This window comes from Sipha flava, unplaced genomic scaffold (assembly GCF_003268045.1).
Source record: "Sipha flava isolate LNK unplaced genomic scaffold, YSA_version1 130_pilon_pilon, whole genome shotgun sequence".
Lineage (NCBI taxonomy): Eukaryota > Metazoa > Arthropoda > Insecta > Hemiptera > Aphididae > Sipha > Sipha flava.
The window spans coordinates 881,317-900,108 of NW_020271756.1; the positions used below are offsets into that span (position 1 = coordinate 881,317).

General features: G+C 27.0%; 1 protein-coding gene across 2 annotated transcripts; it reads left to right on the forward strand.

Annotated features, from left to right (window-relative positions):
• The first annotated feature begins 30 nt into the window (after positions 1-30).
• LOC112694549 lies at positions 31-17,782 on the forward strand. 2 transcript variants are annotated; one of them, XM_025570055.1, is made up of 2 exons: positions 31-181; positions 16,577-17,782. In XM_025570055.1, the coding sequence occupies exons 1-2, from the start codon at positions 128-130 to the stop codon at positions 16,913-16,915; spliced, it is 393 nt and encodes a 130-aa protein (XP_025425840.1). In that variant the 5' UTR covers positions 31-127; the 3' UTR covers positions 16,916-17,782. The 2 variants fall into 2 exon arrangements, with proteins under 2 accessions (XP_025425840.1, XP_025425841.1); XM_025570056.1 differs by lacking the exon at positions 31-181 and adding an exon at positions 4,019-4,313.
• Positions 17,783-18,792: the final 1,010 nt, after the last annotated feature.

Below are 18,792 nucleotides of genomic sequence, written 5' to 3' on the forward strand. Positions count from 1 at the left end.
ATTTTGTTCAGCTTATTTATTTTTCTATTATTATGCAATCTATGGATCACGATTCTTGGCGACGCAAGTGATTTAATGCATGATTTTTGGCTATGCTACCTGATGAGATATTATACACCTATAAGAAATGAGAATGCGTGTCAGAAGAAATAAAAGTGAACGTGTGAAGATTTTCTTAATAGTGAGTATTCAATATACATATAGAATTTATGCGCACATCATTCATCTATCAATTCATCTATTCATCTATGCAGGGAGCGCAAGGTGTTTTTATCTTCCCAATTTTATTGTGTATCCTTGTGTAGACGTATATATAAAATGTTCACACATATAAGGACGGCATTTTATCGACATCATCAATTTTATGTAAATTTTTTTTATTTTACATAATGCTATGTGCATGATATATATTGTTGGTGTGTACACATCGAACGCGAAATTTATGAAATCCACGTGCATGCACTGTAGTAATGTAATGTATAGGTACCAGTTATTGTATTGCTATATTGTCTACATCGTGTCTATATACCTATTAACTGTTTTGGGACATCAAATTATAAGCGAAGCCCGTTTGAACGTCTGTATATAACCGTCAACGATCATACATATTAAACTCAATTATTTTTTATTCAGAAGGGGAAATAACCGGTTTCACACAGTGTACAAAACGCACTCCAATTATTTCGTTTATACACTCTCTCTCGCTCTATGCATGTCCGTCCGTTCAATTGTGTTTGCTCTAGTTTCAGTTCATTGTTTGTTTTCGTCATTTTCGCAACTATCATTATAGGGTAAAAACATCGTGATCTGCATTTAAAATGAATCCATTATCATGTTGTTTTAGGCTACTACCCAGGTCTGTAGTTAGAACTACAATTTTGCGTGCAAAGACCCTGACACGATATATAATAACTCTTGATTGCCGAATAAATAAGTTTTCTAAAGACAATAATATAAGGATAACTATCGATCATAATATAATTTTACGTTCGGTTATTGATTGTAAATTCGTCAAGTTAGACCGTGAAGACGGGCCATCAAAACATGTTATTAAAATCTCCGTACAATTATAAATTTTCGTGTTTCGCACAAATCTAATGTTCAAAATGTATCTAATAAAACCGATACTCGTGATATTGTCATTACAAATGTCATTGTATTTCAAGTTTGTTAAAAAAAAAAAAAAAAGTGATATAATTAACAATTGGCCATGAAACTGTTTATGGAATTATGTTCAAAAACATGAACACTATTTGGGAATTTATCATAGGCACAATTAGGTAAGGAATAAGGGGACTTATCCATTCCAAATATTCATCTATCCTCCACATAAAAGGTAAAGGTACAAATACAAAGTAAGAATAAAATACCAAAGGGATACCAAAAAAATAATAAGTCCCTCAAAAATAACACCCTAGTTATGCCTATGGAATTTATATTATGACATACAATAATCATAAAATAACAATTATACAATATTATATTATTACTATCATTATACAATTATCTACAATATTGATTAATTACCTTTTCATTCCTCAAAATTCATATTATTTGTACTTTAGGTATTTTTGCCGAAAAATTTGAAAAAATTATTCATTATTATATATTATTTCAAAAATGTCCAGGTCAATTTAGTATTATTTTTTATTTGTTTTTGGAAATACAACACATTGATGATATTACAAGACAAATGTATACTTGGAAAAAATCTATTAATCACAACAAAATGTATGTTGGATAAGAAATTATTTTATCTATCCAAGTGTTATATTTTAATTTGTCAAACGCCGTAATAATAGTTTATTATAATTTATATTATTATGATTGTTACACTGATAGGTTTTCATATTCTGTGTGGTCATGTATCATAATCTTAAACTATTTATATAGGTAATGATTGTAGTTGATCCGTTTGTTATTTTCATAAAACTGTTTTTTATATTATTTATTTAGAGAAAAATGTATCATATTTTTAAAATATTTAATGGAAGCACTATTGTTAAATATGTTGTTTGCATATGTATAGATTTTAGTTGTGTTATAATATCCACCAATAAAAAAGAAAAACATTAATATTCAAATTCAATTATAATAATTTTATAATTTTATAAACAAACTGCGCCCGTATAATATTAAATATGTAACAGGCCACAGAAATATTTAATTTAAGGATACGATATTTAAATTCTATAAAAATATCACAATTATAACACTTGATTATCTACTTGATTTTTGTTTTAATTTGCATTTGTTAATATTTCTTTTTTCTTGTTATATATTTAGTATTTCTACTTTCCAGCTCTACAATATTGTTTTAGTTGTACTATTGTTAATCTTAACCCTAATATTTTTCAACGTATGTTATGTCTATTTCATATAATTTCATGTACACAATATTTTAATTAAATTTATTAAACAATTCAGGAATTGTAAATAATATGGGTCTATTTTCATTTTTAGTGAACTGATTAAGTAAATTACTTTCCAGTTTTCCACCAAATACATTTACAGAATATAATTTTATTTATACGCTGCTAAAACGTATTAAAATTTTTTAATATTTATTATAATTAGATTTATTTTTTACTGTGCATACACATACGTATACATAAAAATAAAAATTAGTCATTAAATCTATGCCACTAAAATTCACAAAATAAATGTATACTTTACTTAGTTATTTTCAGCACTCGAAACTATAAACATAATATATTTTCTATAATAATACGTTACCAAATAACCTTCGGATTTCAAAACACAATGAAATTCCTGTTTTACTATTTTAACAAAAAATAAAATATCCGCATTTATAATCTACTTTTGTACCATATTTACTGTTATATCAGTTGTTAAAAATTTAATAACTAATAATTGAAAATCAACAGTAATAGAAATAAGTATTTCGAATGCTATTTTTATTGTTGAACTGTACATTTTAATTTATTTCAACGTTGTTATTATTTTTCAAATAAAACAATTTCCCTATTCATATTAACGTTTTAACCGTAAAACTGGGGCCTACATTTATAAAATATATTTAGTTTAAATCAATTTATATAGAATAGTCTATAATTATATAAAGTATTTAATTCTATACCTGTGGTACCTATATTTAGACGCTTCACATTGACTAAGCAAAAATAAAAAAATATACATAATTTGGTAAAAACCTATGGAAAAAAATCAAAATAGAATATCGCTATATACATCATAATCTATCATAGTCCTCCTTAGAATTTGACCTGATATATTACGGCAATACCGAAAGTTCACAAGTGATTTTCAAACTGTTTAAGTGATAAATTTGAGCGTTTCTTATATATATATATTAAACCGGCAAGATTTTAAAACTCATTATTGCAACGTAATTATAATTGTTTAGATATATAATAGTTATAATCTGTGGTTTTTTAATAATAAGTAGTTTAGGGTCAAAATATATGGTTTGAAAATCATAAAATAGAAAATACCAAATAATCGAGTAATTACCGGAGAAAACGTAAAAAAGAAAGAAAAACATAACGTCTTGGTATTTTACAATTTGTTAATATTGTTTTCTCGAATTAGTCGTCACAAATTTAGATTAAGTATTGCATTCATATATGTTCGATCAAATTTACATAATGTAAAAATTTAAATAATATAGTGTTGTAGACTATTTGTCCGAAGTAATAATATAATAGGTACCTACTTTATATTGTACGGTACTTATTTTATAATAGTAAGAATAATACGACAAGAACTGAAATCAGCTGATATTGGTGGCGGTGGCTAAAACGTGAACAATTATTTTTACAAACTCGTGATATATACCATATTAAGAATTGTATGTATGTGTGCATGCATGTATGTATGTGTGTGTGTGTGTGTGTGTGTGTGTGTGTGTGTGTGTGTGTGTGAGTGTCTGTACCACGTTTACGTAAAGAAAATAATAAAAAATATATAAATAGGCACGGGGGAAGTTGCGTTCGCAAACTGGAGTAAAAGGAACGCACCGTTTCTACTGGAATATACATTCGTGACCACGCTAACGTAAATCAGTCATGCTTTGAACGTTGTTCTCGAACAGACTTCTTTTCCTCGCGACTTCTGCAGGTGTTTATTCGTTTTTTTCTACCCATAAGTTATTGTCCGTGATATCGTTGTATACTCTAAATATTCATAATAAAATATACACGTCGCCCTCTACAACTGCATTCCGTATCAAACAGCCGAAAAGGAAACGATTTATAATCATACACACGTAATAACTCAATAGTTCCTACGCAAATGCCAATCATTAAATGTTTCGTTTTATTGTAAAGTCTCAGGTGAGCAACCGTATATTGTGCCTTGATGGTTTGATAGTAAATACTATTTATTGTATATTTACTTACGAATAAGTAAAACCATGAATCACTCGCATAACAATTATAACTATATAATAAGTACAAACTAATGTTAACGTTTTGCACATAATTTTTAACATGCATTTAGGTCCGATTTTCCTTATTAACTGAATCCTGAATCCTAATCTAATTTTTTTTCAATTTATACTCTCAAATAGGGTAATTATAATATATAAGCCACATATACTCGTATTATAAAAGCGATTAATTATTATTAAGACTTATAACATTGAGACTTGAGATTTTCCGGGTTGAGCTTACAAACATAATTTTTCCTAATTTTAACGTTGTAAATTATTAAATTATTTTGCGCGTAAAGATATTGTCAGTTGGAATTTAACCAATTAAATGAATACATGTGATTCATTAAAATTTCTAGCAGTGGTGTTACCCATTTAACTTCCTCTAGTTATGCCCCTATTCTTATGGCTTTATAAATAAAACCTATTTTATTGATCCAGATATAACTCAAGTGTGTACTTATTTATTTATCATATAAAATTTAATTTTTAATTTCAAGTAAAATATGATTGATATGTAATATATGTAAGATATGAAATAATATGAGTATAAATAATCTTATTAAACAAAGTATTTAGTACAAAATTTCATTTTTAAGAACATAAATGTATTTAATATTTTATAAGTATAAAAAATATTGTAAGTTGCATAATAAAATCTAACATTATACAGCGTTATTAATATTTATTTAAAAATTAAAATTAAATATTTCAAATTTTTATTTGTGAAATCAATAACGATAATTTAAATTTACGTTTAGAATAATTGAACTCTGTGATTATAAATAATCGTGCAAACATTTTTTTTTTTTTTTTTGTTATATATAACAAAATATAATATGCTGGGTATATGCGATTATGATACAACTAATAAGGCAAAAATATAATAAAATAATAAGTAGCAATATATTCGTAAAAAAATCTTAATTTTGTGTAATTTCATCAAATGGAATTTAAAATAATGTTTTAAATTCAATATTACTCATGGTTTATAGTTTATGATCAATTATAAGAATATGTAAATAATAGTTTAAATAAATTATTATATTTCTTTATTTTTTTTTATCAAATTTTCAATCTGTACATAAAAAAAAACAATAAGTAAATATGATAATAAATAATATAATAATATATATAAATAATATAATAATATAATAAATAATATGATAAAACATGATTGGGGAAGAGGCCCATTGACAACACCCTTATAATTTGTAATTTGGCAATTTATTATAATAGGCCACGGGTCCAGTTCCTTTTTAAACGTCGTTTTGGGTTTTCAGGTAGTGTGTGAGAAGACATATTTTTTATAAGAGGATTTTTGTGGGCGTCGAGTTTGGAATGGAATCTTTTGTGGTGAGTGGTAGCTAGTTCTTTAACGGTTGTGATGTTGAGGTCTTTGTAAAGCGAAGCATTACTTATGTACCTCGGTGCAATTTTTCCATTAAACTTATAAGTTATTGATACATATTATATAACTAAACTGTATGTTAGAAACAGGTAAAAAAAGCAGTCCACTAATAATTAATCTGGTCACGGACGTTTTATCCACCATTATATATCTTGTTCTAGCCCCACGCACCTGTCAGTATGTCACCAATAACACGCTATAATGTATAATAACCATTAAACTTAACACACTGAAAATAATATTTTTAGTACAAATATCATTATTATTTAATGTTACAATTCGAGATAGAAATTACTTTCTCCAAATTATTTGAACACCACTGATTTGATATTAATACTATATGATGTAATACGGTAATACAATAGTCTATAATTATTAGTTTATTGTTTATTGATCTTATTGAATTTATCAGATAGTTGGTCAAGGTAGACAGCCACTATAAGATACAGGTACTTTGAAAGCTTTTGCTACTATAATTATTTACTACCTAAATATTTTAAATCAAATATGTATTGAATACCCTCAAAAACCTTTAATACTGAATTATTAAGCCGATATTGGACGATCTGTGTTCATAATACAGAAAAAACTAAAAAAAATGCATATAATAAAATGTTGAACGGTTCCGTTATTAGGATTTTCTTTTATAAAATTAAAAAAATGAATTATCTATAGTGTTAAGGATATATTTATGTAGTAGCGTACATTTTAGCAAATTTGACGTATTTTCATGTAGCATATAAACACTATATAAAGTACCATATAAGTATCCATTAAATTTTGAAACCCACACTTGCAAAAAAACAATAAATGTATTTTAAAAATATCATAAAATTCTGTAATATTTTCTGTAAAAACTTTTATTACATAAATGCCTCTCGCTAAATACGGTAAACATTTTTATTAAAAACTGCGTCGGCAGAAGTTTTCCAAATTTCTATTAATATTACATAATGTAATTAACTATTTTTAAGATACTAAAGATTTTCTAATAATATACAACAGCAATATTATAGTTTGTACGTTTATAAATTTAACGCGCTGTATAGTATTTACGCATCAAATTCTTTTTATCCATGCGCTTATTATTATTGTATATAAACCATCAACATGGAAATCATTAGTTTGAGATTAAAGAATTTCTTAAATTTTTTCCGACTCGCGTTCATTTTGATAAATATCTAAATTAGAATATCCCGACATTCAATCTGAATCAGCTAATAGTATTATTTTGTCAATATCTGTAACCAAAGAAATTCATTTTAATTCACTTTAACAAATCATACCTTAACTTGAAAAAAATTAATTTGCTTAAATTCAAGGAATTGATGAAGTTAAGTATTTTCCTGTTTTTACCGTATTTTATTATTTCATTACGATGATCTTACAATTAGCTACTTATTATGATAAATTACCGCTGTCATAGCAATACCTATATTTATTTATTAATTTAATTATCGCAAATCGGCAATTTATATTTATATTAATAATAATATTAATATAAAAATTCCAACATTTGTCACTCATATATATCTATAATTGGTTGTAGTGATAGGTAATTATTGTCTCTGGAAATAGTTAAGATTTTTATATAAATACAAAAAAAAAAAAACAGGAAAAGTGGGAAAAACATTAATACTTATAATAGACCCATTTTAAATTAATAATTAATTATTATATTAATAATAAAATATATATATATATTATTATTATTATTTTGTTTTAATATTAAAAATTAATAATTCTAGATACCTATTTTTGAATATTTAGCGTGTTTTCGTAGGTGTGATATTTTTTATGAAATTTATTTTTATTATTTTTATTTATTGAATATTTTAATAACTATTTATAAAATTATTTATAATTATAAAATAACTATCAGTAAACGTTAAATTCTAATAATTACTAAAAGTCATAATAGAAAGTAACACTGCTTTTACATTAATTATTTTGGCAATACAATAAAGATTGAATTTTACCATATTATTTATTCTCATCATAGTATCATTGATGAATATTCTAAATCAGATCATAATAACAAAAAAATAAATACATTAACCTAAAATTATAACATTTTTCAATACGTTTTGAACTTAAAAACTGATTATTAAACCGTATAATTATTTCTTTTGTGTCAAAATTTTCACTCAAAAACATTAGAAGAGTTACAGGTAATTTACAAACATGCGCAGACTTTGTCTGCAGGGGGGTCATTAAAAAAAGTGAACCAAAGATTCTTGTACTAAAGACTACTAGTATAATTAAATATTTTAAATTTTATAAATTATTTATTTAATTCAATATGAAAATATAAAAATAAATACTATTTAAACTTACACAATTTATGTCTAAGAAATCCTTATTTACATATTATTATACTATTTACAACTCCATCCTTCTGTCCACGGGAGTAAGGTTTTTGAATGCATGAATTACATCTTCAATTTTTATATTATATGCAAGTTCTGATTAGTCTGATTAATAACTAATAACTTTATTACATTTATTCACAGATATGAATTCTATGCTATAAGATTAAAAATGGCTTTACTTTATTCATGTAAAATGTAAAAAGGTTTGCCATCTTGTATAGTATAGATGTACACTTATTGAAAAAAAATCCAGATTCCGCAGGGGAGGCCGCGGCCCACCCGGCCACCCCCGTGTGCATGCCTATGTATAAAAAACTGTACAATATACTATATAACTACTCAACAACAACAAAAACCGGTGCATCACGATTGCGCAAAAAAATTGCACTACGATTCCGCCCCAATCCCTTTTTACCTGATAAAATCACAACACCATTGCGCACCATATATTATGTATAATAATTTATGTACAACATAAAATAATTATACAATACATACTTTTTACATATAATTTTCATATACATGCACTTAAACTTATTACCTATTAATTCATAGTTTTTCTTCCCAATTATTACAGACTTAGGACTGTCAACAAATTATCATCGTTGGCTTGGTTAAAAATTGTTTTTTTTCTTTTCTTAAATAATATCTTGTATTTATTTTTTTATTATTATAGTCTGATTTAGAATATTCATCAATGATGCTATGAGGAGAATAAATAATATGGTAAAATTCAATCTTTATTGTATTGCCAAAATAATAAATGTAAAAGCAGTCTTACTTTCTATTATGGCTTTTAATAATTATTAGAATTATCATTATGGATTTTTAACAAAATCTTAAGCTGTTGATTTTATAAGTTGTATATATGTATTTATATTTTTATTTTATTATTTAGTTTAAGGGTTCTTGATGTTTTTTGTAACGATAAGCCTTGATAAATAATTGATCACTTAGAAAACCATTTTTTGATGCAAGTAATAATTATAAAAGCGTACTTATAATTCTTCTAAATAAACCATAAAAAACTGATGAAATAACAGAAAACTATTCATTACGTTTTGATATAAAATCATTATTTTAAAATATTAAAATTGAAAGTTGTGGGCTTCATAAAGCGTAATAAAAAAATGTTAAGCTCTGTCAATTATCTTCGCCCACTTCACTCCTCGCTTGTGCGCTAGAGTATAGTGGGATATGAATAGTTGGCACCCCAATTTAGCGAAAAATCAGTTAAGTTTAGAAAGAGTCCAAAAAATATGTCTTTCGTATGCTTATTTTTTACTCAAAATTGACCATTCCCAACATGATTACTCAACCGCACTTATACTAAATATCCTTACAATCTCTTCCCTTCGAATCGATGCAAATTTTCGTTTCATCCAAGGTTTAATTGACGGGTTTATAGATTTCCCAGACCTCTTTTCTTCAATAATTTCTGTGTTCCGTTCTACCCCGGAAAGCACCATGCACTTTTCCTTATTCCTAATCACACCATCTCTTATACTCACAACCATCCGTTACATCATATACTCCATAATGTCAATAACGCCATCCAGTACACACAACTTTTAAGTAATTCTTTAGTAATCATACTATTTACTTTTTACTCTATTATAAATATTTTATTCTCGTTTAATTGTTATCCTTAACACTGTGTACTGTTAATTTATGCTTTAATCCATGTATTTAATTGTATGTATGTTCTATGTCCTTTTACCCTGTAAATTACCGTTTGGAGTAAATTTAAATAAATAAATAAATAAAAAATAAAATTCAATAAAACTGTGTCTAATCAAAATCTTGTTCTAAAAAATATGGACTAAAAAATTAAACTATTTGTATTCCAGTTTGTTTTTTTTTTTTATAAATGTTTAAGTTTTGAATTATAATTATTTATATAATCTTATAATGTATTTTATTACTTTATATTCTTTAGTATAATTTTAAGTGTATATGATACTAGGAAATAAATACAATATAATTTAATTATATTTTATAAGTTTTAATATAAAATTCTTGAAAAATGGTAAAATTTCGATTTTCACTCTAAATATTTTTTTGAACTTGATAGTTTAAATTTAATTTTATGTTAAATGTTATATTACTAATATGTACGTCGAAAGATTCAAAAAGAGACAAATGATATACAAAAACAGTTATCACTCAGTCTAATTGTTTAATCTTTTTTTATTACATTTTTTGTTTTCTATTTAAACATTATGTCTATTTAATTTTGAACTACCATAAAATATCTTTTTCTTTCATAATCGTATGGGACTACTTTAAATTTTTTTTTTGTGTAGTTTAATATTAAATACTATTGATAACTTAATTAATTTTTTATCTACGTTAAAAAATATAAATGCACTTTTAAGTAAATCATTAATTTTTTTTAGTGTTTCACAATAATTTAAACATAGGTAATCACATTTATATATTTATATATTTAAATGTAATAACTGCTTATTTTTATCTTTTTATAGTTACATTTTTTTATATAAAGTGTTGGTATGATGCAGGCCCGTAGCCACGGGGGGGGGGGGAGGGGGGGGGGCGTTGCCCCCCTATACCCAGTCATTGCCCCCCCTAAAAATATTAGAAAGATGTTTAGGTAGTTACGTATTTTATTGCTTATAACATTTTCATCGGTAATAGAATAGATCAAAAAAGTTTTTTTAGCCGTATAGTAGTATTTATTTCGGAAATTCCGGGCCATGACGACGATACTGACGTGTCACGACGACTGTTGGCAAATTGATTGCTAACGTTATCGTAATCGTAGCTCAATACTTTCCTATCAATTGACATTTTATTATAGAACACCTAAATATTCTTTCATTTTATCGCCGACTGCAGCAGTACACGTGTGTAAAATATGTTTCATTGTTAATTTATTTTGTAATTCATTGTGTTAATTTAATTAGATGTCAATGTAAATAAATTAAAAATTGCATTAATATTTAATACATTTATATATAATGCCCCCCCAAAAATTTGCTTTGCCCCTCCTGAAAATTTGGTCTGGCTACGGGCCTGGTATGATGTATAGTTAAAGGCTGGAGGTTTACCATAAAAAAAATTTAAAATTATCTATAAAATAATTAAAAATTCTTACAATATTTGATGTACCCTTATGATATCCATAGTAATTTTTATACTAAAATATTTGAGTTATTTGAGTATATAAGTAATATCAAATTCATTCAAACATTCCATTTCATATTCCTACTTCCTCCACAAATTATATGTTCAATGAAAAATTCATAGATTGATACTTGCAGATAGTTGGGGCCCTTCGTCTTTATAATAAAATTCTATGTAAACACTGGTGTGTACAATATCTAATATAATTTAATTGTCAATATATGTATTTATATAAATATATTTTGTACAATTTAATTGCATTATGTCTCCAACATAAACAAAGTTCGCTCATAAAACAATAATAATATATAATGACGTACCTGTATTTTGTGCATATATCAGACGTAAGTATAATATTTTTATAACTTTGACTTTTTAGGTAGAAATAATAACATAACCCATTATAAACGGTTATTTAAATGATTGATATCTTTAAAATGTTATATGACATCTGTTAAACCGTGGTTTCCTGTAACTTCTCAGTTTTCCGAGCGGAAGAATATTAATTTATACTCAAACTTAGTTCTGGATCGTTGGACAAGTTACCTAACCCGTTCACCAGGATTATTTTCAACTAAATTGCTGTCTGACATTCGACATGGTACATTACCATATACTTTAGTATATCGCAGAAAATCGATTGTGAAATTTTAAATGCGTTTAAATAATTGACTGTTCTTGTGATTCATCTAGCCACTGTTGATTTTTGTGAAACTATTTTTGATATTAATTTCTCCAAACAGAAATATACTTTTGCTATTTAAATTCTGCTCAGGTGCAGAATTTTAACCGATTGAAATCAAAATTATACTTCTGCATATGGAAGACATTAGACAGGACAATACTACTTATAAAAATAATATGTAGGTTCATATACATATATATATAACACGGTTACGCGTGTGTGTCCGTGTGAACGTGAAATTTGTCAACATTCTTATTTTATATTGTCAATGTTTAACATTCTACTCATGAAAGGGAAATTCGCGGACGTCTTTCATTCAATTTATACCAAATTATCGATTCGTTTTCACCAATTGTACGTGTGAGGGCCAAATTAAAACGAAAGTAACAGTCTTTTTTTATTCTTTTTCACTTCGGTCTTCGACATTATTATAATGTACCAACCTATAGAAGGGCACTATTTCTTGTGTTTATTGTGACAAATCAAATTGCTACCTCATAAATTTGGAATCCTAAAACTTTCTTTTAATATCAACAAAAATATAATTTAAGTAACAATACAGTAATTATTATCAATAATAAGTTTTATTGATATTTTTATTCATAATAAGATATCTTATCATTTCACTTAATTACAATTTATATCAAATAGTGGCGCAGCCAGAATTTGTTTTAAGGAGAAGAGGATATATATTTGAAAAAATTTAATTTTTGAAGGTGTTTGGTGGGGAAAATGGGGTAGTTTAAGTTAACTACATATATCGGCATATTCGACCACACTTAGTTGTGCTAGGTACTAGAACTACACTGAAAAATATTCTAAAATATGTTATTCTTGTTATTCTTATAATAACATTCTACAGCTATAATTATACCAACTGTATTAGCTCCTGATTGGAATTGTTGATAGAAATGCGTGTACAATAGCTCCCACAAATTTTTTTTTATCAGATTCTTCAGTTCTAATGAGAAATTATCAAATAATTTTCGGTTTAATTTACACTAGATATTGGGTTTATCGGTACATACGAGTACAAGTCGTACAAGCCCGGAGTGTCCCATTTTAAATACTTCTAAGTTAGTTTGAAGCTTAAACGATTATCAAGTCAAAACTTTTTTAGATGATTTGAAACCTTAGTATAGTAATAATTATTCATTGAAAATAAATCAAGAGTTATTAAAAAATTCTTGAAAATAATTACTATCTATATAATTAAATAATTAAAAATACTTCATTTTATTGGATAACCTCGATTTGGGTCCTAAATTTCAAAAATAGTATGAATTGGGTCCGGAAATATTTTATTGAAAACGTAAGTTGGGTCCCCATATATTTTATCTATTACATGAGTTGGGTCCAGCCTATTAGCATTACGCAGAAGACACCATGTGTAGGTTGGCTAGAAAGTCTTCCAAAATATTTTGTTTTGTTTTATGCAAAGGTAACGGTCTGATGTACATATTATTAAAATTTTAAAATTATTAATCAATAAGAATTTTTTTTTTTTGTGTGAAAAATTATTATTGAATTGGCTTGATTTTAGATTACATTTTAATTTATTTTTATTTTTATCACTAATAGTTTTTATTTATAATTATATAGTTTAAATTACGGAAGAAATTTAAAATACATATCTTTCACTGGGAAAACTTGAGTTAGGTATTAAGATAACAACAAGATAAAATCAACCGTAGATACAACTCGTGTTTTTTTTAAGCAATCAAATATCTCGGGACCCAATTCAAGAGTTCTCATTTTATATTGGCTATAACGGAATTCGTTTTCTTATTTGTTTTTTTTATGTTGTTTTATCTAGATGAAGTAATAGCTATATTTAATGCCGGGTTAACGAATTTTCCATCTAGGGGACAGATTTTAAAATGCCTTTTAAAAACCTAATATACCGTTGTACCCATTATAAAAAAATTATATAAATAACAATAACGTTTAAATTGTTTGATTGTTCTATAATTATCAACATCCTGTAGAATATTTTCGGTCTTGATCCTATAAAAGCTTTAATTGTAATTATAAACAATATAAACTCTTATAAGTTGTATAATATTTATTAGTTAATAAATACGAAACAATAAACATTACAAATAATAAATAACAAAAGTAAAAACGCGAACAAAGGTACGAAAAAAATTTAAACATAAACGACACGCTGACATATTAACGAGAAATCGTTGACTAGAGCGTAGAAAAAACATATGTATGAGAGACAGAATATTGGTTACATGTTTTTTTGACCAGTGTGGCCACGCTGCCACAATCCTTTCCTCAAAAGAAAAATGGTTAAAAAGTCATAAATGACTTGCTATCAAGGTACAGATAAAGAGAAAATTAATTTATACCCTGTGGTTGTAATGATTGTATAAAAATAAATATTACTCGTAGAATGAAATTAATATTTATTTCTTGTTTATTATTTACTATATTTTATATTTTATGAAAATTATTATTATTTATCATTTCTCAAAATTAATATAAAGCTTAAAATTCGCAGAAAACCTGTACAAAAAACAAATAATTATAAATTTTATCATAGGTACATGAGGAAAATTTTAAATTTACCTACCTCGTATAAATGTGATATTATGCGTTTATGTGTAGTAATAAGTAATGTATTATAAGTAACCTACGAACTACAATATTATACTTAGAGTAAGACATAAATTATGATTAAGTGAAACATATTCAAAGAACCTAAATAGTAAATACTAAAAAACATTATAAAATAAAACATTGGTTAATAGATATTAAAAGCAAAAAAACAAAGCATGAAACATTTCACTACACAGAAATCAGTTTAAAATCCGTTTATAATTGCTTGTCCGCTTTTTTTGATTGCTTTTCAAAATAGCAAAATTATTTATATTCATAAGATGTCACATGGTCATCAATTTTATACTCTAGTAGGTACAATTAATAATGAAAAAAAAGTATATGCCACTTACTAAGATTTGATTTTATCCACTCAGTCTTAGTCTGCTTCGCTCATATCAGATATTTTATTAATATTATATTACCAATTATGTATATCTTGCGAAACTTTTTATACAACACAATTTTTATACAAGCGTACTCAAACTAAAAATAATGCTTACTTGAAATTGGATTTTAAACAATCCTTTGTCTATTTTCAGGATGTTATACCACAGTAATATAATTAAAATTTTTATTCTAAAAATTTATTTATGATTTATTATTCAATCGAGTTTATAATTTAAATTATGAATACAATTTTTTTTCTAAATTTAGTTGAAATATACATTTTTTAAATTAGATTTTAATTTTTTTCATCATATTTAGGTATAATTGCTATTATAATGAGAAGTATTTATTTCAGATCTATCACAGGGTATTGCACATTTTTCGGGGAGATATGTGATATGCTATAAAAGTAAATAATTAATAAATAAATACATTTTTTTCAATACATTTTTTTCAGGGAGTATATCCCCTCCGGTTCACCTCCTAAAATAAAATTGTATTATAAGTTGATATAAATTAGATCATTTTTGTATATTTTTGGTTATATCGATAGTATGTTTACCTTTTCCATTTATGAGTCTTTGACAGTATCTTTATAAATAATTAAAATGAATGATTACTAATAAACCTATAGTAGTTTCTATTATTGACATTTTGAAAATTGTATTTAAATAAAAAACAGCCATAATTTCACCTAATCGTGTACGCTTTCATTTTTTCAACTTACGTTAGTTATACTCATATTTATATTAAACCATTTATTGGATTTTCAATTTTGATAATTTAAAACTGTCATAACTTGTTTCATACAATAGGTATTTTGCAATTTTAGAAACATTTAAAATGCATATGTTATATTTTCAGTCAACATAAATACTGATTATTGAGTAAGCTTACCTTTTATTTTTTTATCTTTTATAAACTTACTTTAATGATTATAAAACCAAATTTTCGATTTTCAATTGCGAACGTTAACATTTTCATAATAATTTGTAATAAAACTTTTATATTTTATGATTGTATAAAAATGAAAAAATTTTAAAATTATTTTTCTCAGTTGGTGAAAACATGAAAATACAAATTTGTCTATGTGTTTAAAGTGGCCCCTTCTATTAAACTGTATCGAAACAAAATTAAATGAATATTTATTGATTATTTTACAAAATTAAAATGAAATAATCGAGATATCAGACACCCTACGTGGTTATCATTATTACTCGAGCCCAAGTGAAACGTCGTATAACCTATATATCCTGCTATATCCTGTAACTAACTATGATGCCGATTTTTTTTTTATCGTGTAGTGCAATTTGTATTATTATTTTTTAAACATCTTACCCACTACCACAGAAAATTCAAGGGGCACCTATTTCAGCCCTTCATAATTAATTATTAGTCTGTACAATTTTCCGAGATAATTGGTATATCATGTAATATAAGTGAACAGTTTAATTTAATCAGCCACGTGGTCAGCGTTACTACCGCGTGTAATAAATATTCTCGTCCGAATAATAATAATAATATCAATTGTAATGGTTTTAATTTTCTTTTAGAATGCCAACAAAATAATGACTGCCTGCACGTCGTTCGTTTCTTCCGACCACGGGCTCCGCACGTCCGTGTGCTTCTGGTTGGCGTTGCTGGCCCTATGCCAATGTCTGTCCGGGAAACCGACAGCGGCGACCGCACACCGATGGAGTCTAGCCGAGCTGTCGGTAACGTCTAGCGAGTTGCCCAAACAGATACCGGCGCCGCCGTATCCACTGCAGCAGCAGCAGAGAATCCAATCGACGCCGCACTACGACCAGCAACTAAAATTGCCTTCTGGACACGGGGAGGGTCTGCGACACCATTATTATCCGTGGATTCAACCAACTGTGTCTACCGTTTAAGTTCTAACCGATAATTTTCTAACAATTCAACAACTATACCTGCACCGGCGGCGTTCCCGCGAGGAGGTTAAAGAGTGTATCCTCGATCCTCCTACCTTAACCCTCCTTGTCGTCTTTTTTCCGAATAATATGCACAAACATTGTTACATTCATGAGCAAGTTACAAACCGTTTGGAAGGCCTGAAAGTCCTAAAGCCTTCCCCGATTACGTTTTTGGCTTCGTAATCAGAACCGATTAAGAAGACGTATTATAATATATAATATCCCTCCCCTGTTGACAAATCTTGGGGACGCCACTGACACCGTACACTCGCATGCTACACAGTTTCATTATGATGTATCAATACATACCAAATCGAAGCGAAATATCACAAACAGCGCAAGATTATTGATGACGAGGAACTTTACGGACACGAATCTCAGATTCGACGGACTGGAACGAGCCGATAAGAAACGGAAAAACTTCAAGTGTGATTCAAAATAATGTCTCGGTTGGTTGGAAAACCGGTACCGCGGCGAATTGTTTAGAAAAAAAAAACCGAAAACAAAGATCAAACTAAGAAGTTCTCGACCTCGATAATCTTTTATCCATACAAAAATCAGTTAACTACTTATAATTTTAGTATTCCTATTTGATATTGTTATAATTATTTACCTGTAAATTCACGTATGTGTAATATATATATATATATACATACCATGTAGATAACCAAAGTTACCTGGTATACCAACCTGCATAATATCTTCGCATTACCTTTTTTTTTCTTAAGATCACTTTATTATGTTATTTATTAATTATTTTTATTTCAAATAATAAAATCAACTATCCGATGATAATTTCATACGTGAAGTTGTAATATAAATTTATATCGTGGTTTATAAAAAAAATATATCCTAATGTGGTAGTTATCCTATGGTTTTATAACCTAATCATAGTTGTCAAAAAAAACTATTGCATACACACGAGACTAGTGCACCCACTGAAGTAATATTATAGAATATACAGGTCTGAGAGGGAAACACCTGGGGGTTTGTGAACTATTCACGATTTGTACACTCCCCAAAAACGTTGATTTATTTGTGCCGATGCCCAGGGGACTTAGTTCCCTCCTTCTTATTTAACTTATTTATGTCCTTCTAAAATTTAAGAGTTTGTCAAATAACAGAATCAATAATATTTTTTTGCAATTTGAATTATTTTAGATTAATATTTTTCATAAAAATATATTACTAGAGAGTATAATAACACTTGTTATTCTGTTAAAATATTAAAAAATATTTGTAATATATAATCCCCAAAAAAAACTTAACGGTGAAAAAGGCCAAGTTCCAAATTCCCTCCCAAAAAAGTCGGCCTATCAAAGTAGTGAAATCTACATTGTGGCCAAGTCTGGTATTTTTTAATTCATACCCTCTTGCACTCCTACATTAAAGAGCAACACTCCTCTTTTATTTGTATTGTTTAACACTTAGACAGTTTCTGAATGAGGCATAAACTAGACTTGGCCGCAATATAGATACCACTACCTACTATGATTTGCTGTCTTTTTCGAGAATAAATCTAAACCTTTTTCTTTTTTCTGAGTTCTCTTCTCCCCACCACCCACGTAAATCATAAATGAGTACATTCGATAATGATGTTTTATGCCTCATTCAGAAATTGGCCAAGTATTAAACAATACAAATAAAAGAGGACTGTTGTTCTTTAACGTAGGAGTGCAGTGAGGTTATGAATTAAAAAATACCAAACTTGGCCTTTTTTCACCGTTAGGTTTTTTTTAGAGATATCATTTATTTTTGCGGGCTTCAGCTTCATGGACGACGTGTAATTATTATTTTTTTTTTTAATTTTTTTTTTTATATATCGTAGATTTTCT

Excerpts from the sequence above, each read along its gene's own strand:
- LOC112694549 (XM_025570055.1), top strand. The coding sequence starts at position 128 with ATGAGAATGCGTGTCAGAAGAAATAAAAGTGAACGTGTGAAGATTTTC. Across the intron at positions 182-16,576 it reads GTGTGAAGATTTTCTTAATA|AATGCCAACAAAATAATGAC; the intron begins GTGAGTATTCAA and ends ATTTTCTTTTAG.